The following is a 24606-nucleotide window of genomic DNA, read 5'->3' on the forward strand; positions in this document are numbered from 1 at the left end:
ATACAATGGAGAAAGGACAGTCTTTTCAATAAGTGGGGCTGGGAGAACTGGACAGTTGCATGTAAAATAATGAAATTAGAACACTCCCAAAGACCATGTGCATGTGTTCATGCTAAGTCATGTATGATCTGTGCTACCCTATGGACTGTGGCCTGCCAGGCTCTCCTCTGTCCAGGGGGATTCTCCAGGCAAGAATACTGGCGTGGATTGCCATCTACATGAAAATAAACCCAAGATGGATTAAAGACCTAAATGTAAGGCCAGATACTATAAAACTCTTAGAGGAAAACATAGGCAGACCACTCTCTGACATAAATCAAAGCAAGATCTGTTTTGATTCACTTCCTAGAGTAATGAAAATAAAAACAAAAATAAACAAGTGATACCTAATTAAACTTAAAAGCATTTGCACAGCAAAGGAAACCATAAACAAAAAGACAACCCACAGAACAGGAGAAAATATTTGGAAATGAAGCAACTGACAAGGAGTTAATCCCCCAAATTTTCAAATTTTTTGAGGCTCAATATGAAAAAAACAAATAAGTCAAAAAATGGGTGGAATATCTAAACAGACATTTCTCCAAAGAATACATACAGATGGCCAAAAAGGACAAGAAAAGATGCTCAACATCACTGATTATTAGAGAAATGCAAATCAAAATACAATGAGGTGTCCACCTCACACCAGTCAGAATGGCCACTATCAAAAAAATCTAAAAAAATAAATGCTGGAGAGGACGTAGAGAAAAGGGAACTTCCTTCTCTGTTGGTGGGAATGTAAATTGGTACAGCCACTATGGAGAAGAGTATACAGGCTCCTTAAAAATCTTAAAATGGAGCTACCATATTATCTAGCAATCCCATTCCTGGGCATATATCTGGAGAAAACCATAATTCAAAATGATCATGCACCCCAATGTTCACTGCAGCACTATTTACAATAGCCAGGCCATGGAAGCAGCCTAAAGGTCCATCAACAGAGGAATGGATAAAGAAGACATGGTACATATATACAATGGACTCAGCCATAAGAAGAACAAAATAATGCCATTTACCACAACGTTCATGGACACAGAGACTGTCATACTGAGTAAAGTAAGTCAGACAGAGAAGGACAAGTATTGTATCGTATCACTTATATGTGGAATCTAAAAATGTGGTACAAGGGAACTTACCTACAAAACAGAAACAGAGTCATACATACAGAAAACAATCTTACGGTTACCAGGGAGAAAAAGAGGGAAGGATAAATTGGAAGATTGGAATTATATTCACAGTATTACATATAAAATAGATAAGTAAAAGGAACCTACTGAATAACAACAAACTCTACTCAATACTCTGCAGTGACCGGTATGGGAAAAAAGTGGATACATGTATATGCACAACTCGTTCACTTAGCTGTACAGCAGAAAATAACACATTGTAAATCTACTCAAATGAAAATTTAAAAAATAAGTACAATAAAATGGGGGTCTTGGACCCGCTGTGAGCTTAAATGAGATAACATAGGAAAAGTACCTCTTCTGTGTCTGACATGTAGCAGACATTAAATAAATAATAACCATCATCACTATTTTTAATTTCACCATTATTATCTTAACAAGGGTCCACACTCTAGAAATTAGAATAACTCATGTTCTTCTATGCATTTTCTCTCCATAAGAAGTAAAGCAGAGCTGGGAAAGGCTGCTTGAGAGTTATTGCAGAAGAGTGATGGTTCTTCATGCTGAAGGAAATAGTCTCATTACAGCATGTGTTGCCTGCTCTAGGTCCAACAGTGGGCTTGGAGAATCCATATCTCGATCACAGAACCGCAAAATTCAACTAAATTCTACCAACATCTACTGAAATGAAAGAATCAGAAGATTTACTGTCAGAAGTCTAAACCAGCTTCAAACTCCTCATTATTTGGACCATTTGGGAAAAGCTATTTAACCTTTCTCAGCGTGTTTCCTCATCTGTAAAAGGAGACTAAGAGTCCCTACTTTTTAGGCTTATGATAGGAATTAAATAAATATGGTGTGTGCAAGTGTACACAAAATGCAAACCATTAAACAAGTGTATTTATTTGTGCAAACTGCAGTGAGACATGTCCCAGGTTCAACCACACTATTCCATGGTCCCTCTAAGTCCAAACCTACCTGTCACACCTGTGTATTGATTCAGAACTTATAAAATGTGTTCATGGTACCTGTATGATCTCTAATTATCTCAGAACTTAAGCCATCCTTCTATGTTACTGGTGAGCCTAAATACCCTCCCCACCACCCCAGCCCCATCGCACAGGCATGTATGAGATTTTGGTAATTTAGTAGAGCCATTAACTAGACAAAGAGTGAAAGAGATATACAGAATAGAATAGGATGTTTATCAGAAAAAGGAAATGGAAGTGAGTCCTGTAAAGGTGGGACGGTGATAGGAAAAGATCCTATACTACTATAAAGAATAGATCATGTGATAGAACAAAGAAAGAGAATGAGTAAAAACAGTTTGCTGCCTAGGCTGAGGAAGAAGAAAAAAGATCAGGCATCAGAGCTGTCCACAGGGAAGGAACGAGTCAGAGTAAGGTAAGTCAGAGGAAAAACAACGTAAGTTGTATGAGAGGATTTCTTCTTTCTAGCTTAGGTAACTAACTGAGACTCCTCTCTGCTCTTAAAGGCTAAAGAAGTCTTATAGACATGAGTACATTATAAATGGCACAGTCAAGATTTTTCAGTAAAGATTTGAAACTTCCTTGGCATGTCAGGGTGACCCTGTTACTGAAGTTCTCAAATGAATAAGAGAAAATGGAAAATAACCTGAGTTTGGGGGCTCATTCTCTTCTAGATTTCATAACTGTTATTTTGCAGATGCTGTTTAGCGTAGCTATTTCTCATTCAATTGATATTGAAAAAAAGCAAGAGAGTTCCAGAAAAACATCTGCTTTATTGACTATGCAAAAGCCTCTGACTGTGTGGATCGCAACAAACTGGAAAATTCTTAAAGAGATGGGAATACCAGGCTACCTTAGCTGCCTCCTGAGAAATCTGTATGCAGGTCAAGAAGCAATAGTTAAAACCAGACATGGAACAACAGACTGGTTCCAAATAGGGAAAGGAGTACATCAAGGCTGTATATTGTCATCCTGCTTATTTGACTTATATGCAGAGTATGTCATGTGAAATGCTGGGTTGGACGAAGCACAAGCTGGAATCAAGATTGCCAGGAGAAATATCAATAACCTCAGATATGCAGATGACACCACCCTTTTGGCAGAAAGTGAATAAGAACTAAACAGCCTCTTGATGAAAGTGAAAGAGGAGAGTGAAAAAGTCAGTTTAAAACTCAACATTCAGAAAACTAAGATCATGGCATCTGGTCCCATCACTTCATGGCAAGTAGATGGGGAAACAATGGAAACAGTGACAGACTTTATTTTGGGGGACTCCAAAATCACTGCAGATAGTGACTGCAGCCATGAAATTAAAAGACACTTGCTCCTTGGAAGAAAACCTATGACCAACCTAGACAGCATATTAAAAAGCAAAGATGTTACTCTGCCAACAAAGGTCCGTCTAGTCAAAGCTATGGTTTTCCCAGTAGTCATGTATGGATGAGAGTTGGACTATAAAGAAAGCTGAGTGCTGAAGAATTGATGCTTTTGAACTGTGGTGTTGGAGAAGACTCTTGAGAGTCCCTTGGACAGCAAGGAGATCAAACCTGTCAGTCCTAAAGGAAATCAACCCTGAATATTCATTGGAAGGACTGATGCTGAAGCTGAAACTCCAACACTTCGGCCACCTGATGTGAAGAACTGACTCAACAGAAAAGACCCTGATTCTGGGAAAGATTGAAGGTAGGAAGAGAAGGGAACAACAGAGGATGAGATGATTGGATGGCATCACTGACTCAATGGACATGAGTTTAAGCAAGCTCTGGGAGTTGATGATGGACAGGAAAGCCTGGCATGCTGCAGTCTATAGGGTCGCAAAGAGTCAGACACAACTGAGCGACTGAACTGAACTGATATTGAGGACATGGCCATTTCCATTATGAGAATTTGAAGAAAGAGGAACAAATGGTTATTGATGAAAGGGGATTAGCAGAAGGAACAAAGGAATCTCCTCCCCCTCCTTCCCTCATTCCCCTGACCATCATCCTCAAAGAAAGCCCCAACTGACTCCATCATGCCCCTGTGGAAAGACCACAGGGACAGCTGCCTTTCTGGCTAACCCACATGACATGAAACTACAAGAAAGGAAAAGAAACACGACAGACAAGCATTTGCACTGCTTTCAGTCTCAAACTTCCATAGAGTAATATTTTGATTCATGGAAACTTGAATCTACAATTTTACAAACATCAGTGGAAAACCTATCTTTATCCTACCCTCCATATGTAGTCTGGTACCAGTCCCTAACAGGGCTGTTAAACTCTGCACAGACCACTTTATAAAAATAGGCCCTTTTATCTGCTGCCAGAGAGTAACAAAAGAACTCTTGTGTGTCTGTGGAGATTCTAGGATTATGTTAGAATGGATAATAGAAAGACAAATACTTGCTAAAATATTGTCTGTTACTCCCAGAATCGCTATAGCAATACCCAAGCCAAGCAGCTGAGAAAAGCCTTAACACGCTATGCAATTCAAATGCAGCCCATCACTGCTGCTATAATTACAGGTGCCTCCCTTCCTCCTCTCAGATCTGTGGATAAAAACCTAGGGCTGAATTTGTATCTCAGCTGCACAGAAGCTGAAACTAGTAGTCAATAAACACAGAGAACTCTGCATTTGACAGACAGGCTCTTGTAGGACAGAGCTAACCTATTGTTCAACTGTTCTTCCACACTCACATTATCGGGATGACAAAAAAAGGGAAGGGATGTTTTTGGATGCTCCCCAAATCCAAGGACTTTATTTCATTTAAGCCCCACAAAAATCACATGAGGTGTTATTACTCTTATTTCTATATTTTAAATAAGAAAAATGAGACTCAAAGATTAAGTTATTTCCTTAGGTTACACACCTTTCTAAGTAGTAGAATTGGCCCTGGAATTCCAGTCTTTCCAACCACATTGTCCATGGGAAAAACACATGCCTTTTGCAGATCAGTGTGGAATCAGGTTCCTGTCAATAGTAGGTTATTAGCGATGGGTTTCCCTGGTGACTCAGTGGTAAAGAATCCACCTGCAATGTAGGAGAAGTGGGTTCGATTCATGGGTTGGGAAGGTTCCCTGGAGAAGGAAAAGGCCAACCCCTCCAGGATTCTTGCCTGGAAAATCCCATGGACAGAGGAGCCTGGCAGGCTATAAAGTCCATGGGGTTTCAAGAGTTAGATGTGACTTAGGGACTAAACCACCATCACCACAGCAATGGGCCATTGTTCTTATAACTTGTAAACTCCTCCCAAAGGCTAATACATAACAATTTTTAAATTAGAACTCTGCACCTCCACGCTTTTAGGGGAAGGTGGAATGATCAAGATTTAAAATTCACTGAAGCTGTATCTGTGTGCAGACAGATAAGAATATTGAACTTATGGGCAACCTAAAAGATTAAAAAGAGTACATCAGGGTAACTAAAGAAGCAATATTTGGGAAGACACAGAGAGGCAATGCTTAGAATCTCTAGAATCTCTGCCTTATTAAAATATTTGTGCCAAGGTTATAAAGGTTCTATTAAAGGAAATGGACAGTGTCCACTAGCCATGTGAAAATTCACCTTCTTACACAGTGTAAGCTGTTCTCAGATTTTAGCTGTACTAACATTGAAACCACTTCTTTCTCTCTGAGCAGGCCAAAGGGATCTCCTTTCAGTGCTATAGGCTCCTCTCAAATAGAGAACCCAGGATAATTACTTCCAACGTCCCACTCTGTAGATCATACCATTAATCTATCTCAAAGGCTCCAGCCACACATTTTTATATACCATTTACTAGAAATTTATGAAGCCTTAACATGTCCAGTTTTTAAAAATATGATCTGAAATACATAGAAAAAAAAATAATCGACAATTTAAAAGTATACCCTTTAAAGAAAAACCTGGGTAAACCTAGCAACAAACCCTGAGGAATTACCCATTTCAGAATGTTAATTGCTATGTGGAAGTGACTTTTGAAGTTCAATTTAATTTCCTGAAAACCCCAAACAACTCTATTTCCCTACAGAAAATAATTAAGCATCGGGGATGATAACGTGATTAGAAAGTAAAACACCTGGAATTTGCTTAGCGAATCAGAATGCAAAGAGAGGACTGCTGTGCAACTGCGGCTGCTCCTCTCCTGCCCAACCTCATCACCACTGCTGAAGAGCCATTATCATCTTCAGAAGGTGGTGGGGGTGGGGGAGGGAGGCCTGCCACTGTAGAGAAATACTCCACTATTTATTCACCTCTCTAAAGGTCTACTGGGTCCTGGCTGATCATCTGGCCCTGCTTGTTCCTGAAGGGCAGCCCACTGGCCTGAAAAAAGCTCCATAGAACTCTGGGGTAGGGGCGGGGGATCATCCTTGTGAGAGTAAGATGCAGAAGCATTTGATCTAAATGAGCCTGAACCAATTACAGAAATCAATAGTCTGTGTTGCAAAATCAATTAAATGATTGACCAACTGATTGATTATATTAACACTTAGGTTCTTATACAGCAGATACTTCACTAAGCACTATATGTGTGTTATCTCTTTTAATCCCAAGAATGACTTTATAGGTGAATACTATTATCATGCCCATTTTGTAAGGAGCTAAAACTTAGGAAGATTCAGCAGCATATTCTAATCACACAACTCAAAAACAGCAGAGCCAGGTTCAAACTAAGATATGCTTAGTTCAAGCCCAAATTCATGACCCTATAATAGAGCTGGTTGATTAATGACAGACATCTATACAGTGGAAAGTCAGACACTTAAAAATTGGATACAAAAAATACTTGAAGATAGAAAAATGTTCACAATAAAGTGTTGTGAAAATAAATTAATAAAACATGTACAGTAAAGAGTCAAGGAGATAAATCTCAGAATGACATTTATGGTGAAATAATGGGTGATCTTTAATCCTTTTATATATATATATATATATATATATATTTCTATTTTCTACAATAACTATGCATCACTTTTATACTCAATCCAAATATTTTCATTTTAAAAGGCGAGCAAATAGAAGCAAAATTACAATAGTGGTTTTAGGTGAATGGCACAATTATGAGAGATCGTTTTCACTTTTCCATATTTTCCCAAATGTACCACAAAGCATTACTCCATAACTATACACACTCACACAGTTAAAAATTCTAAAGAGCTGAGCTGCTTTCTAAAATGTATAATTGGACGCCTGTGGCAGAGACTATCAGTGGTTCTTCAATGTTCATTCTCCATGTCTTCCACAGGAATAGACCCTGAGATTTTCAACTGGGCACATTTCCTGTAATATGGCTTCAATCCCCAGCCTCCTGTGCACACAGATGTAGCCATGTGCCTAAGGTCCTGTCCATAAGTTATGAGATCAAATGGAGTGTGCAACATCCAGGACGTGTCCATACTGCTTTTGGGAAGGTGCACAAGATGGCTAGACTATGAGAAAGGCCACACCAGATGCCAGATATAGATGCCAGAAGAGACAGCTGGAAGTAACATAGACCCCAGCAGGCTGCAGATGGCATGGCAGATCCACCATGCCATCCCTGACTTGAATGTGAGAGCCAAGAGAATATCTCTCATTTAGTTTTGTCTTTCTAGAAGGTAGGGTGAAGTTTATGTTACTGAATCTACATTCTAACTAATATAGTACTGAAACACTTAATTTACACTAGTTCTCTCTCTCCCTCTCTCTCTCTCTCTATACACACACACACACACACACACAAATGTGTATGTGTAAGTGTCATGCATATATGTGTGAGTATATACATGTGGGTATATGTATATATATATATGTGTGTGTGTGTGTGTGTGTGTGTATATATATATATATATATATGAAAAACATTAATGGCATCACTATGATTTGAGACAGGAGGCCCAGACCAGCTGAAGACTTCTGATGGAGCAGTGGAGAGAAGGAACACATACAACACAGCCACTCTAATAGCTAAGCTAATATCAAGAATGGAATGTCCAAGTAAATGCCTTGAGTGAGTGAATGAAGTCACTCAGTCATGTCCGACTCTTTTTGACCCCATGGACGGTAGACAACCAGGCTCCTCCATCCATGGGATTCTCCAGGCAAGAAAACTGGAGTGGGTTGCCACTGCCTTCTTGAGGGGATCTTCCCAACCCAGGGATCAAACCCAGGTTTCCCGCATTGCAGGGAGACGCTTTACTCCCTGAGCCACCAGGGAAGCCGCAGTAAATGCCTTAGTAGATCACAAGTCTTAATGAAAGATGCAAACAACAGGTTTTAGAAATCTTTCCCTGCAGATGTAGTCAGATTCCTCTCTTCATGTTAGATTATGTATTTACATATTACTGTGTGCATTTGTCACATCGTTTGCAATTTTCTTTTAGGTGGCTACCTATACCTGTAGAATATGAGATCTACATAGACTTTTTTTTTTTTTGGACGTGTCCATGGCATGCAGGATCTTAGCTTCCTGATAAGGGACTAAACCAATGCCCTCTGCAGTGCAAGCACAGAGTCTTAACCACTGGACCGCCAAAGAAGTCCTGATGCAGAGACTTTGAACTTCTTAGTGTCCTAAAGCCAATGGCATAAGGTAAGCAGTGAAATGTTTGCTAAATGAATGATTCAAAGAATGAATGAATGAAAAAATAACAAATAGGATTACTGGTTGCTTGTACAAGTACACAATTAAATACCAAGGTATTTATTACAAATAGGCAATAGATTACATGATATATATTAAAGTACAAACTCTAAATATTAGCAAAAAAAAAATCTCCAAGCGTATACATTTTGGTAAGTTATATCAAACTAAATGTGAATTTCTTTGTGTGTGTGTGCTCAGTCATGTCTGAGTCCTTGCAGCCCTATGGACTGTAGCCCACCAGGTTCATCTGTCCATGGAATTTCCCAAAGAATACTGGAGTGATTCCCATTTCCTACCTAGAGGATGTTCCCAACTCAGGGATCAAACTTGCATCTCTTGCATCTTCTGCATTGGCAGGTGAGCTCTTTACCACTGTGCCACATGGGAAGTCCCGAATTTCCTAAAGTCAATACAGTGGATTCTTCAAAATTAACAAGGTAAGGAGATAAAATATTGAAACACAGCCTATAGTACAGAGTTTTAAAAATATAGATCTTGCTGCCTATAAGAAAAAAAAAACAGTATCATTAGGAACCTCCACATAATGTATTTTGTAATAACTATATTTGGGGGAAATTTTCATATTTTGAAGCTTCAGTTATATCTCGCTTTTCATTATTGTATTATGTCAATAATTGAAGAACTGGATTAGATACCAATGCTGAATAAATATTTGTTGAATATCTGAATCAAAAATAGAAGCAAAATTGAAAGAGTTGATAGGAAGCATTTGGCTTCCTCCTTACAATTACAGTATAAAGCCTTACTTTATTTTCTGATAAGTTTAGCTTTATCTCTTTCTTGAACAATAGCACCAAAAGAGAGAGATTACTTATACTAAATACAGCTTTTTCTTACTAATATGTAGAGAATTTTTTGTATTCAAGTTCAGTGCCCTTATAACATACACAGTACAAGAGAACAATAAACAAATTTCAGCGTTAAAATTCTATCCACACTTCACTTAGAAAATATGGTACTTTGAAATCTTAGCTAAGATTCTATCCTTGTTTATATTCAAAATGCTAATGCAGTTTGGCGACCTGCTAGGCAATAAAAGATGTACAAAATTCAAAGAACTTTGAGCAGTTCACTTCCCTTACCACTTTCTTGTGGCTGTAAAGTTTAGTAAAGTCAGAAACCCCTATTTAAAGCCAATAAATGAGTATCCTTGAATAAATATAAATGTATTATTATCTACCATATGCATTTTTTCATATCCTGTGTGTGTATGTATATATATATATATTTATACTCCACAAATGGAAAGATTAAAGACAGAATAATTCTAGACTTATAATTGTATAAATATACATATGAAAACCTATTCTATCTCTGTTTTGTAAATAATTTCATTTATATCATTTTTTTCAGATTCCACATATAAGTGATATCATATGACATTTATTTACAAAACAGAAATAGACTCACAGACATAGAAAATAAACTTATAGTTACCAAAGGGAAGCAATGGATAAATTAGAAGTTTTGGTTTAACAAATGCACACTACTGTATATAAAATAAACAAGGACCTATTGTATAACACAGGGAACAATATAATAACTCATAAAGGAAAATAATCTGAAAAATAATATACATATACAAATGTAAAACTGAATCACTTTGCTGTACACCTGAAACTAACACAGCATTGTAAACCAACTATACTTAAATTTAAAAAAAAATTAGATAACAACAACAAAAAAATCTGTGAAATTCATACCATATAAAAGGGTTTTTCATTCTTCTTCCAGAGAACTACACACCACCAAATACAAGTTTTTGAAATTACATGTTTCCATTAATTAAAATAATTGACAATATTTAAACATATAGTGACAAACACAGCTAAGTCCAAATAAAAACTTCTGAGGAATACTAAAGTTAACTCAATGAGCTTCCCCAATTCATATCCTAAAATTATCATTAGCATTTAATTATGATGATTTCAATACTTTAAAATCTCTAACCAATTTATAATTGTGCTACTATTAATGGTACCATCAATAAGGTATCTCCTATACATAATTCTGTATAAAGTCTCCCATATTGCAGTTTAAATTATTGGAATATACGTAATAAACTTGTGTCTTACCTAATTGGTAATTAATATGAAAAGCTCTTAGTTACCAATAATTTGGACAGATACAAATATTATCAGTTTTAATACTAAAGAAATGTATATAATTGACAATGTCCACCTGAAACAAATATACAAGCACTCTGGTTTCATTCCAAAAGCAGTGTACAGATTTCAGCTCTTGGCACCATGACCTAGCAATGACACGGACAGTATAGTCACAGCAATGGGAAGGTGGGGTAAGGGTGGATGTAGTTTAGTCCAAGAGATTTCTAATGAACACCATCTAGGCTAGGCTCTATTTTCTGCCCAGATTCTGGGCCATTTCCATGTACTCATTCATGGCAACTAAGTTAGGGTCTTCTTAACTAGAACAGATGCCTGCTACAATGTTTTTCTGATAGATTTTTTGAAAACAAAATTTTAAAAGGATCTGTTAGGGATGACTGTAGTAGGAGGTTGAGGGGGAAAGGTCCCACAACTATTCATCATCTTAGACATTATTTGTAAAACAACACCTGCTTAAGATCCCTTTGGGCTGTGGGGTTGGTTATGTGAATGTGAAGATCAGTCAGCCCATCCGTGGTGTGCTGGGAGCCCAACACTGTGTGTTCTGCAAGGAATGATAAAATATCCAAGCCGCACCCTTATCTACAAAACTCACTCACTGTTTTTCACAGCCTGGTCATGATTATTGATTACCAATCCAGAAAGTTAATGTACCCACCCACTATAAACAGAGGAATTATAAATTTTAAGGTTAAAATCTCTTTAGGATTATCTAGCTCAGTGATTGATTTTCTACCTGCCTGGGAGTTTTATTTTGTGTGTGTGTGTGTGTGTTTTTTTTAGTGTATCCCTTAAGAGTTTTCTTTAAAAATATATTTTTAAAAGTGAAAGCACAACTATCCAGTTGTGAAACTATGCGGTTGTGAAAAATGAAACATTTTAAATCACAGTATCTCCAGGTTTGGGAATCAAGAGTTTAAATTATTAAATGTTTAAAATTATTATTATTATTATTATTAAATTATTAAATGTGAAACAAGATTTGGGAATCATTTATCTGATCAAATTTCCTTGCCAATGCTTGAATTTATTGTGCAGAATCCCCATCTAAGATAGACCCTTTGGAGGAGACAAAACGATCCAGATTTTTAAAAGGACAGCTGATGCATGGAACAGCAAGAGGAAGATAAATGCATCTTAGAGAACAAGCTGAGGATGAGTGATTGAAACATCAGCCCTAGTCTCCAGGCAGGCTCCCTAACAGATCAACACAGAACCCTCAGGGAAAGGTTACAGAATAGAATAGTGCTCAGTCCTTCACCCACCAGAAGCAGGAATTCAACTGCAACTTCACATACTCCAACATCATTTCCACTACCATGCAGATGTGCTTCCAGAAAACACACAAACAAGACTTAAGACATTTTTCAACCTGCATTCAGTCCATTTTTCCTTTAGGTTATCATAAAATTTTGAGATTGCCCCTCCTTTATTCCACTCCTGTCAGCTGAGAATCACTGCTCCAAATGGATCAAGTACAGTCACTTGTGTATCTACAAAGCATGAATAATAGCTAAAAGTTCTTTATAGGCAGATGGATAGAAGGAAAAAAAAATTAAGTATACATAAAAGCAGGCACAGCTTTTCAGAAAATGTTTTGAAACTTAAACGAGAAAAAATACACAGCTGTGGAAAAGTGAACTAATCTTAAACCACTGGATTTAACATAATTTCTTTGCTTATTACAATATTTTGGCTTTTAAGTGAAAGAAAGTGAAAGTTGCTCAGTCGTGTCTGACTCTTTGCGACCCCATGGACTATGCAGTCCATGGAATTCTGTAGACCAGAATGCTGGAGTGGGTAGCCTTTCCCTTCTCCAGGGGATCTTCCCAACCCAGGGATCGAACCCAGGTCTCCCACACTGCAGGTGGATTCTTTACCAGCTGAGCCGTTTTTGCTTTTAGTGGTAATTTATTTCCTACTTTTATTGTGGACATTGGATAATGCCAATTAAATACCTGATATACAAAAATGAAAAAAGAAACTGTGGACTTTCTCTTCTATCTAACTACCAACATAGTAGAAAGTTGGTTCTAAAAGTCAATAAACCTTTTAAACATGTTTATGATCACTTCAGGTGCAATGCAAGGAAGTCTTAGAAAAGACAGACTATCACAAACATTTTATGCACAGTTTAAGAAGTTGAATGAAATGCACATGAGTAATAACAAATTTGACTTTGCTCTACCCATACACAGTAAATGAATGACTACACCCTCAGTCCCCAAAGTCCTTTTCTACCAATAAGCCCAGGGTTCTATGCATCTTTCTGTTAATTCCAATATTATCCTTGGAAGTTAGATGGAAACCAAGTACCCATTCTACAGAAATATAAATCAAGGCCTAGTGAGATTTAATTATTTTTCACTAGATGACAAAGTAAAAAGTAAAATTCATAATTCAAATAGGTCTGGGGTCCTGAGTTCATGTAGAATTAGAAAATAACACTACAATGAACGCATTCTACTAAAATTGCTTTAAATTTTAATTTAATTTTAAATTCTGATAAATAATTTTATATTGTATAAAATGATACAATGATTACACACACACACACACACACATATATAATTTCAGTAAAGGAAATCTCTTAAAATTAGAAACACTATGAATGCCTTGGAGACAATATACTATATTCCTCAAAGACGCTAATGGTACTTTTAAGGTGGCTTCCAATGCATCTCCCTTAGATTAAGGAAACTTTTCTCTGCTTAATCATTTGATATGGCCATGTGTTAAAAAAAATACCCCTTTATTTCATTTCAGAATTTCACTTAAGAAGTACTCGTGATCCCAGGCAAAGAATTTTTTCAGAACTTCAATGATCAAGGACAAGGGTGGGTTCTTTGCTTTCATTTCAATAACACAGAGAAAAGAGATCCACTTCTTCTTCATAAAATGTAAGCTGCAGACTGAGAAACCACTTGACTGCGTGTTGCAGACCAAGTCAAGCCCATCCTTTCACTTCAATGGCTTTCTAGGGGTAACAAATAGGAGTACAAACCCTGTAACCTAAATATTAAAGCTCTGAAAAAGCAAGGCCTTATCTATCCTGTGACAGGGCCAGTCTACTCCTTGTCCCAAAGCTCACCTTCTTAACTTCTGCCTAAACTATTTTCTTGTTCTGAGTCTTCTGCCAATGATACATTTCCCTCTCTTCTTCCCTATCACACTTTTTTTTTTCCTTTAACAGGTCTCAGCCAGCATCTTATCCCGCCTTTAAAAATACAAACCTATAGAAATCTCCTTTAAACAACTATTGTATATATTTTCTATATCACTCAAATGACACTTTAATATGTATATGTCTTTTCTCTTTAATGGGATTACAAAATCTTTGAGGTCAGAATCTGGATCTTAGACTTCTATTGATATTTGCCTGGTACGTCATATGTACTCAATTATTATTTGCTAAATAAATGGTGTGGTGAAAGTTCTGGACAAGGAAGAAGATGACTTCGACTTTGGCAGGTATGGGAGAAGGGGATGGAAGGAGCTACAGAAAGAGATAAAGAAAATGGATAACTCATGGGATACTGTTCTTTGAAACAAAAGGTAGAAGAAACAAAGCAGGCAAAAGTCTTGGGGAAGTGACAGGAACCAGTAACTCTTCCTAAAACTAATACAAAGCAAAGAGAGTCAGAGGCTACCCTAGAAAAATAGCACAATTCACTAAAAAACATTACTTATCCGGCAGTCAGGATATTCACATTTTGATCTAAAATCTGACATTAACTAGCTGTGACCAGAACAAGCGATTTCATTGCCTTTGGCAACTCACGTCTAAACCTTAGATACCAGATCTGATCTCTAAAGACCCCTTTAGCTCAGATATTATACAATTCTATAGTTTTCCTTCATCTTGAGAGAGTTTTCATTTCATTTCTTCTGGACAAAGCGGGGGCCTGAATGCACTAAAAGGTATAATAAACAATACAGAATTATTTGTTGCTAAAAAGATAAGCGGGATATAAAAGACAACATAAAATAAACCAAATGCCTATGGTGACACTGAAGCAGAACTTTTCTTTAACATCTGCTTTGCTTATTTGATCACTTTAGCTGAGCAATATTTCCATTGTAATAGGTCGAGGACTCAAGAGTGAGGCAGAGCTGTAGACAGAAATGGGAATTAGAGACAACACCTTCCAAACACTTGCTTTAGCTCAATGATGGTAAAGTGCCTTGTTGATTTAAAAGGGTGTGAAAAGCATTTAAAGATCCTTTTCACTGGGAGGAGATATGCCAATATAAGAATATCACTGACATCTTATTTAAAACCATCGCGTATGCTCAAAGATTTGGACTAATACAAGCAAAACGATTAATTTACAAATCACCGAGATGTCTGGCATTAATCTAAAAATGACTGTGTATAAGATAGTATTTGACTTCCCTCTTTTTTCAGCCTCCCCTTCAAATCAGTGCTAATCACTCAGCACTCCCTTAGGCACCTGGAATTCTCTTTTGTATCGGAGTATCTCTGCCACAGACAGAATCGATTGATCTAATAAACTCATCCTAACTTTACAGTCTAGGGACCATGTGCTCTCCCGTCCAGAATATACTTATCTTAAAACAAGGCCATGGGAGAGGGCAAATGCTAAACCAAAAAGACTGATAGATAGAATTACATGTATCAGTGAGGAAAATATCTGAACCCCACAACCTCCTAGATCCTTTTAGATCTTTACACATAACTCTGCTGTCCAAGTAACCTGTCTCTATTAAAAGAATGTTTAGTTTTAATTAAGAAAATGAAGGGCTCAAATCAATAAATAGGGAAATGCTATATTTGAATGTTGCGGTAAATGGAGAAGAGCCTCAAAGCCCAAATAGAAAATAAAAATGGAAAACGAAAAATCCTGCAGAAAAAATTTAAGGGTCTTCTCTAACCTCCCACTCAGTTTTACCGTATTAGTTTTATCTGATAAGCTAATTGTCACTTTGAAAATACAGCAATATGAAATGTTTGGCTCTAAAGGTGTGAGGCAGAAGACAAATAAGCCAGTAATCCAGGGATGAATGAGTGGGAATGTGGAGTAGGCAGGAGGGTGAAAACTGGTGACTTTGAGGCCACCTCCCATCTAGCTGAGTGCTTTTGATTTGGTCAACTTGGAATTTTTTAAACAATTTTTTAAAAATATGTACAATCTAAATTGGGGAGATTTTTAAGTAAAAACTTGGGTTTCAGGTTTTTCTGGAATAATCAAAGGAAAAGGCAACTTTGGGAAGACAATTTCACAAGGCAAGAAGCAGTTGGAAGGGACAATCTCATAAGAGACTGAGGCTTGACTTTCACCATGGTACTGTCACTAAACGTGTTCTCAGTGTAAACCAAAGAACTGTCCTTTTCAGGGGCAGAAGGAACCTGAATGCACTAAAGTATGGTAACCTGAACAGAGAAGTTTCATTAAGAAAAACAAGGGAAGAATTAAAAAGACAGCATAAGACCAAGGTCAAGTATCCAGGACTCCACTGAAACTGCAGAAGAACATTTTTTTAAATTATTTTTGCAGTTTCTCTAGTACAAATAAGTTCTGTTTAAAGAAAAAAAAAGTTTAAAGAAAACTCAAATTTGCTTTTTTCAGTTAGTGAAATGAAAGGATTCATCATCACTTACCCTCAACACCCTGGATCCTCTCAAAGAATTTTAAATGTCTTTTACTTTTGAAATAAAAATCACATATAGTTCCATTTATAAAGTGAGCTCTTAAAGGTATTTCCTTATTAAAACTTGGTCCTAAACCTAGGTTCACAGTACATGGTGAAGGTCTGAAGAAAGCTTATTTAACCTACATTAAATCTTGAAAATGCATTAATGAGTCTTTTAAAGGTATAATTTTAACTCCACAATCTTCAGCTATAAAGACTATATAGAGCTAATCTGCCTTGCCCTTTCGATTAAACTTGTTAAGGGCGTTCTATTTAGTCAGCACCCAGAATGGGCCATTAAAATTCTTGTTCGGTAAGAGTTGTGTTCAGTGCTCTGTTGTTTTAAATTCCATTAAATCCAAATGGTCTTTATCACCCCATGACCACCCCTGACTTCAATCAGCCAATTTAATTACCTTACAAAATTGTCAGCAGAAGCAGCAAGGAAAAACAGGAAGCCTTATGACGTTATCAAACTGAAATCTTCCTCTTCAGTGTTTAATCTAGACCAGTCAATAAGGATGATGAGCACCTACTTCCTTCCCTTTCAAGGGCTTTTGACCTTACCTTTCATGCTAAGATTTAGGGTTTAAGTTTCATTTCAAGCAATTCTAGTACCTTGAGAACTGGATTACAAATTGAAAACCCATTTAGAAGATAAAGCTTCACCACCCAAATGCAAAACAATCAACAATTCCATTTCAATATTTCAGACCATCCTACAGAGGAAAACCGAGGATCTTTCAGAAACCCCAGGTATTATGGATGCAGTAGATTAATGATTTAATGCAGATTAATGATGTAGTGACCTAAGGATAGTACAGTTCAAAGACAGTAACCTACTTTCTATTCTGATATGTCAAAATGGACATCGATAATTTCCAAGGAATAAACGGAACTGGAGCTAAAATAACACAGTAAAATCCTAAGAACAGAAGGAAAATAAATTTCTCTCACTTGACTTTCTACCACAAAAGAATAAGGCATCTTCTTTATCAGAAATTTTCATAATTAAAAGAAAATCAGAGATTATGTCATCATTATCATAGGCAACCCTTTATTTAAAGGTGAATAGACTTGAAAAGGCCCTGATAATCAATGATGCATCCCATGCTTGGTCTATATTACGCTCCTCCTTTGTGTGGGAGCATTAACTTCCCTGTGCTGAGTAAATGTTGAAACAGTGTCATTTGAGAATTCAGGGAATGAACACACTGCAATGACACTTAAGTTAAAAAGCAAAAGGTGGTCTTTCTGGAGAAATGCCTACTGACATACAAACCCCTGCATAAAGACAACCTCACAACGCCAGAAAACGTGTTGAGTTCCACATGTCTGGGTGGAGAAGGGGTGCTATTTCTAGAGGACGGAAAGATCATTTTTCAAAGTCATTTTCTGAAATGAGTGTGCCTCTGTTGATGGATCACATCAGAGCTATTCTTTGAAGCTTTAAGAATAAGTGGGAACTTATGTCAAAAACAGGTTTTTTGGTTTTTTTTTTCTTTTTAGTGCGGCAGTAGTGTTGGCGATTCTTGGAAAGATTCCCCTCCCCTGCTTTCCAGAGCTCAGCTGAGCAGGTGTTCGGGCTTTATCTGTTTCACTCAGTAGCCGCTGTTACTCCCCCATCCCCGCCTCCCAAGAGCGTTTTCCAGCTTCCAGATGTAAGGCCACTCCTCCCTCCCGCCCACCTCACCTCCCAAAGGAAGAAAAATCTCTTTCAAAGAACTTGTAGAGAGTGGCAGCTTCCAAGCCCAGCCAATTCGCTTACACTCCTCTATGATGTAGTACATCTGCTGCTAATTATTATATCTGGGAGCACATGAACTAGCCACTAAGTAGGGGGATTTCCATAGGAATCCATTCCGTTCCCTCTCACCCTGTGGGCTTTATAACCTGGGCTGTCCCTGAGCTGGCGGCCTTCACCTTCGGCCTGGGCACAAGGAAGACGCTACGCGTGTGCATGGACGCAGGGCCAGCGCACAGTGTGCCAAGAAGTCCGAGCGCGTCCTGGGAAGACCTCAGCTGGGAAAGCCTTTTAAGAAAGCCGCCCTACTAACACGCCAAAGAGAAAAGCTAGGTCGACATCTGAAGGGAATTAGTGGCCTACCACAAACCAGCTCAGCTCTTCCTAGAGAAGTCTTGGAGAAGCTGCCCACGAGTTTGGGAGAAAGTTTGGGTTCACGTTTTCGTTCTTGGCATTCGAAATGCCATTTCAGATAAGGAATGTGATCAACTCGACCTCAAAGATCCTAAACAAGTGATGGTTTGGGGACTGATTCCTTAGAGGATACCAAAGCTCCCTGCCCCCCACACTCCGGACGGGACTGCTAGCCCTGCGCGGAGCCCAATCCCGAGCTGGCTTCTACTCCTCCCCTTGCTTTCCGGGGAGCAGAGGTCGAGCGGACCCGGAAGAGAGGGTGGCGAAAGTAACAAAAGAAACCTTCAAGTACCTCCGAGCCACTGTCATTTCGGGAGAACGAGGCAGTGGGGCCCACGCCCCCGGGGACGGAAGGATGCCGCCTGCGCCCCTCCAACCGCCGGCTGGGCCGGGCCGCAGCTGCGGGGAGACAAAGGTGCCTCGTTTACATGGCCCGCCCCCGCCGCCGGCTGCGGGGCCGAAGCGCACCAGAGAGGGCCCGCGGGGGCGTGGCAGTTCCGCGCATGGAAACGCCGACCCCGGAACGTTAGACCTAACCTGGAGCGGGGAAACTAACCCTCTTAACTGTCCAAGCTCCACCGTGTGCACGCGCCCGCTGGGTGGTCGCCCAGGAGAAGGCAGGCGGGGCCAAACCAGGATCTTGGGAGGGGAATCCGCCATGACCCACCCGAGGCGCAACGCCGGCCCGCCCACGGGCGAGGAGCTGACCCTAGGCTGATCCTCAGGTTGCTCCCCCATCGCTCCGGGCTGCCCGAAAGCTTCGGGAAAGCTCCCTGGAGTCGGCGCTCGGGAGACGGTCTCCCAGAGGTGTTTGCAAAGCATCTTCGGAGAAGCAGGCCCTGGTGTGCCGCCCTAGGTCAGGCGAGGGGGAGGGGGCGCCGGGATACAGGCGCTGGCGCACGCGACTGCAGGAAGTTTTTCTGGGAACCAAAGAGGAGTCATTGTGCCAGAGTGGTGGACGTGCCTCCCGAGAGTGCATTTGTCGGCGCGCGAGCGAGTGTGTTTGTGAGAAAGACAGAGAGCGAGCGAGCGAGAGAGAGACTGATCATCCATCCAGAAGATGGGCGGGGGTAGCGAGGGACTTGGCAAGTAACACAGTACCCTAAGCTGCTCCCCTATCCACACCCGTTGGTAGGAGGATGCAGGGTCAAGTCACCGTCATAGTGGGAACGGGGAAAACCGGGAAAGGACTGCTTAAAGCCCACGAAGGTGGTTTTCCACCACCTACGGGAAAGGGGTCTGAGGATGGGGCGGTAGCCGAACTGGGCCCGCGGTTGCCATAGTGCCGCTGCAGAGGCGCCGAGCGGCTGGCAGAGGCCACACCAGGGTCGGAGGGGGAAGGGGCTGGAGGCCACCTTCTCACCCGCGCCCCAGAGGCAGCTGCTCCACTAGCGAGTCCCTTCCCTTCCAAGGCTCCGGGCCAGTGGTGAGCCTCTGGTTCACCTTTTCAGCTGAAGTTGAAAATAACATTTCTCAAGAGTGGCTCATACGCGCGCAACCGACCTCCACTTCATTCAGAACATGTTTTTCCCAGAAGAAAATAAAACTCCCGCCATTGCATCAAAATATCTCCATCAGGGAAATGTTCCAATGGTTATAATGTACACAATCCTTCACCACTCAACTCGAGTCACAAACCAGAGAAAATGGATCTCCGCGTGGAAGATGTTTGAAGTTAATGGAGAAAATAACAGGTTATCTAGAAACTGGTCAGTTGGTTTAAGGTAGCAAGGCACAGGTGTGAAGGTGTTTTCCTACTCCCCTATTTCCTACGGACATTCTTAGTAAGCACTGGTCTAGGAAAATGTATTTTTGTGTGTGTGTCAGCTCTTTTGGAAAGCTGCTACACAGTCTGCTACAGTCGCCAAGATTTTTAATATGAAGATATGAAATGATCAGCGAATGTAACAATCTAATGATTCAGCAAATATTATGCTGCAAGACCAGAGCAGCAATAATTAAATCTTTAGAGTATTGGTGGTCGTTTTCCGGCTCCCAGCTTTCTTCTTTCCCCACCTCTTAGTCCTCAAACACACTAACTCATTCACAAACACAGTTCAGAAGACACCTCAGTATTCCAAATAAGTAGGTTGTACTACTCAAAATATTGGGCAAAACTACCAAACTGTGGCACTTACAATGCTTGAAGCAGAGCAACGGAACACACGTTTCCAATGATACAGGGACCCATTTAATTTCATCCAAAGAAACAAGCATTCCTGTGGACTCTTGTTGCTAAGAGCAACGTGCTTAAGTACCATCTAAAGGCATGCAGAAAGCAGGAAAACTACAACAGTAGGAATCCACTTATTGTCTTTTCTCATTATCAGTCCTGTGGGCTCCAGGTGTGTCTATGTATTGGTGGGGGAGGGAAAGAAGGGTTCCCTTTCTCAGTATGTGAAAGCATTCCTACCCAGGTTCCACAAAGCCCCAGATAGATGATAAATTTTATCCTTATAGAAAAAGCGTATAAGAAACAGACAAGAGAGAAGATGCTGCTGACATAATGGGAAATGCAGGCAATCACTCTTTGATTTAAATTTGAGTGACTTAATGTATCTGCTTTTATCTCAAAGACACATACTCAGGATTATATGGTTTCCTGCACTCTTTGGTCTAAATCCACTTGAAGTGTCAGAGGAGGTGCCCACAGTGGGAGCCTTTACCCTGTTGGCTTTCTCTTCTCTGGCTCTTATCTACTTAAGGAAACTTTTCCTGACTAGTTCTACTGAAACTCCATTGGCCAGTGGAGAGAGGCTGAGTGTTGCCCACGCTTCATTTCCTCCAAGTAAATCTTCTGGCCAACCTTTCCACTGGAGTCTCATGTTTAGATTTTACTTTGAGCCCTAAAGAAACCTGATTCCTTAAGAAAAACAATGGATTCCCCTAATATATAATTGCCATTTTAGCTTTTTCTTTTTTGTTTAAATCATGCTACAAGTGAAATAAAGGTGCAGACTTAGGCTCCCATACACAGATTCCCTCGGCCTTTATCATCACTGTTTATCATGTATTAGTCCGGGAGGCACAGCGAGCAAGATGTGAGAAGACTCACAACTTAAAAACAGACAGAAACCCTTCCTTATGACGCTATTTCACTCAAACAGCAGCCTCCCTGTGTTAAGTACCTTTCAACCTTACAACAGTATTTTTTAAAGCTCCGCGTATCCATAAAGGCACCAGGCATTGAGAAAATGGAGAGATTAACCGAAAAGGCTGTCTCTGATGACAAATCAAAAAGATTAGCGCCCTTCACTTGCGGACCTGTCCAGGTCCCACGCGGAAGCGGACAGGCGCCAACTTGCCAAAGAGTTACCAGATATTAACTCATCAGCTGGGGCAATCCGAGAGGCGTGTAGCCCCAGCCGCTCACGTTCTTGGGGAAGGAACTGCGAGCCAAGCCCGGAGGCTCCCGGGGAGACAAGCGGGAGCAGCGGCGGTGGCCGTACCCCCAGCGTCATTACCGACTCTGACACTGGCTACCATGGGGAGGTAACGCAGCGACCACTACCACACACTGACACTCGCCGCATCCTCCCGCGGCTATTTTTTTTTTTTTTTTAAAAAGGGGGAAATAAATGAAATGAAAAGCACAAGTGGGTCCTTTCAAACCTCGGAAAGCCTCGGAGCAGGGAACAGGTCGAAATGCACCGAGCCCACCCGCCTAGCAGAGCCAACACGCCTGTTTACATCCGGCTGCCTCTGAGCCGGCAATGGAGAGGGATGGGGAATCTTACCAAATCTTAATACATGTGTGGTTCCTTGAGAATATCCAATCCACAGTAAACAGAGCAGGAGTTTAATGGTGCGCCTGAAGACTGGATTACTTAGAACCGGGGAAATAATCTTCATGGTGTTTCTGTGTCCACACGCGCAGCACCCACTTCCCCGATCTAGCGTTAGGCTCCCGGTTTGGGTAGGAATGAGGATGCGTCGAGTGGTGGCCGCAGACACGATCACGGCATGGTCACAGAGAGGAAGGAGTCTCCGCTTCCCAAACCCATTAGCAATCGCTGCATGTTCTTCACTCACTGCGCCAAGGAGCAACCTTCCACTGCAAGGGATGGTGGGACATCCATGTTATTCGGGGAGCATCCGGGAGAAAGCCAGCACGCACACCCACAATGTCCGGCCGCGCGAGCCTGGGGAAGCAGAGGAGGAGGAAAATCAATAGGAAATCCAGCCTTGGAAACCGCCGAGGCGCCGGGAGCGATCCACGGTCCCAACACAAAAGGCGCTTTGCTCGCAAAGGTTTCGCCAGGCCCTATTCCACTGCACTGCTGCACAGCTTCTGACGTGAAGCCAAGATTAAGTGAGAAAAATTGAGATAGCTGCTTGCCTCTTAAGGCTTCCTGCCAGTGAGCTTCCCAATATCTATTATGCAACCAGTCTGGTCGCCCACCTTGAGTTGCAAGGAGGAAGTTGGATTTATTTACGTGGGGAAAAACAAGTGCTTTTATTTCCAGTAAAAGTCTTTACTAAGATAGTGACTGAGCTATGCAAGTGGACTTCCTACATCAACTGATGAATTTTAATAAATGACAACCTAAGTCAAAGTCACTTTGCCTAGGAGTCGTGAATAAAGAAGTGGTCTAAAACAGAGAAATTTACTGCAAATGTAACTTGTTTTTAGGCTGAACAAGGGTCTTTTTATACTTTTAGAATTTTGCCTAGGCATTAATATAGATTGAAATACTATTGGAGAGGTAAAGATAGTCTTTAAAAACTTGAGTGAGACATTCTTTGATTACTACGCAGTAATAAAAATACATTTCTGCAAGTGGACTTTTAGGGAGGAAATGTTAAAATGAAGGAATCATATTTCCCCACCCATTTTTTACCTTATCTTAAAATAATTGTGAATATATTAAAATACAATGATATTTGAAAAGGTGCAGCAAACTCCAAAGGCTTCAATAATTTATGCCCAAATTTCCTCTCACTTTGATTTTCTGAATATCTTTTTCTTGAAGACATGAAATATGGAATTGTAGCTTAAGTGGCATTGAGTGTCATGGTTTTGTCTAAAAATGCCTTATTTTTTAGTGTTCTGATCAGAATAATCAGAGTCCCCAGACAGTGACTATTGTCTTGGCTTTCACAATTTATTCAAGGAAAAAAGTACATAATTATATTTTCTTTTGTATTTTAGCTGTCCTCTATGATGCATATAGGTAAAATATCCAACCATAATAGTTACATTAGTAAGTGAAAATAAATTGGACAGTGATAAATATATTACTATATATTAATATTTTTAAGTGGTAGGAAGCCCAAAAGGCAAATTGCTGAAACTGTATCTTAAAAGTAATATCTTTTTCATAACCAACTAAGAGGACATAATGTTAACCCTTATGAAAAAGTTATCAGATCATATCATATTTGAAGAATACCTAATTTTTAAATGAGTGATATGAGAAGTATTTCTTCTAGATAGCAAGATTTCTTAAATCTATTTTAAATCTATTTTTCTTAAGATAGTATAAAATGCTGATCTGAAAATAAAACTACATTCTGCAAAGGCATTAGGTGGGCATTGATTTTTTTTTTTTAATGGAGGCATATCTGCAGTGTCAAAAATAAATATCATGAATGGCTAGTTCTGCAGTGTAGCAGGCAATTCAATCAAATAATCTGACTATTTGAGCACTTTAAAGGGAACACCTTGTGCTAAAACCAAGGGTATCTAGCGACTCCTTCAGTCCATGTTTAAAATATCTCTTGTAAAGCATGTACAGCCTAACATACCCTGTCTTGTATTTGCTGTCTCATTTATTCCATTCTATTTGTCCTTTTTATTTTTGATCCTAGGAGAGATAATAATGATTGCCAGGGCAAAAATAAATATTCTTATTTTTTATGTCAATATAATTGATATCTTCTACCTAAAAATAGTACATTT

General features: G+C 39.7%; 1 protein-coding gene across 5 annotated transcripts in view; it reads right to left on the reverse strand.

Moving 5' to 3' along the window:
* The window catches only part of GRIK2 (glutamate ionotropic receptor kainate type subunit 2), a 739106-nt gene extending 716253 nt beyond the window's left edge, over positions 1-22853 (reverse strand). For 4 of the 5 annotated variants that reach the window (XM_070377125.1, XM_070377124.1, XM_070377121.1 and 1 more), the window contains exon 1: positions 22442-22853. In XM_070377125.1, coding sequence (XP_070233226.1) covers positions 22442-22556 — 115 coding nt within the window. In that variant the 5' untranslated portion in view covers positions 22557-22853. Of the gene's footprint in view, positions 1-18996; positions 19174-22441 lie in introns of those variants that run through there. The other variant, XM_070377123.1, reaches the window with a different exon arrangement.
* Between the last annotated feature and the right edge of the window lie 1753 nt (positions 22854-24606).

The sequence above is a fragment of the Bos mutus genome, chromosome 9, assembly GCF_027580195.1.
Source record: "Bos mutus isolate GX-2022 chromosome 9, NWIPB_WYAK_1.1, whole genome shotgun sequence".
Taxonomy (NCBI): domain Eukaryota; kingdom Metazoa; phylum Chordata; class Mammalia; order Artiodactyla; family Bovidae; genus Bos; species Bos mutus.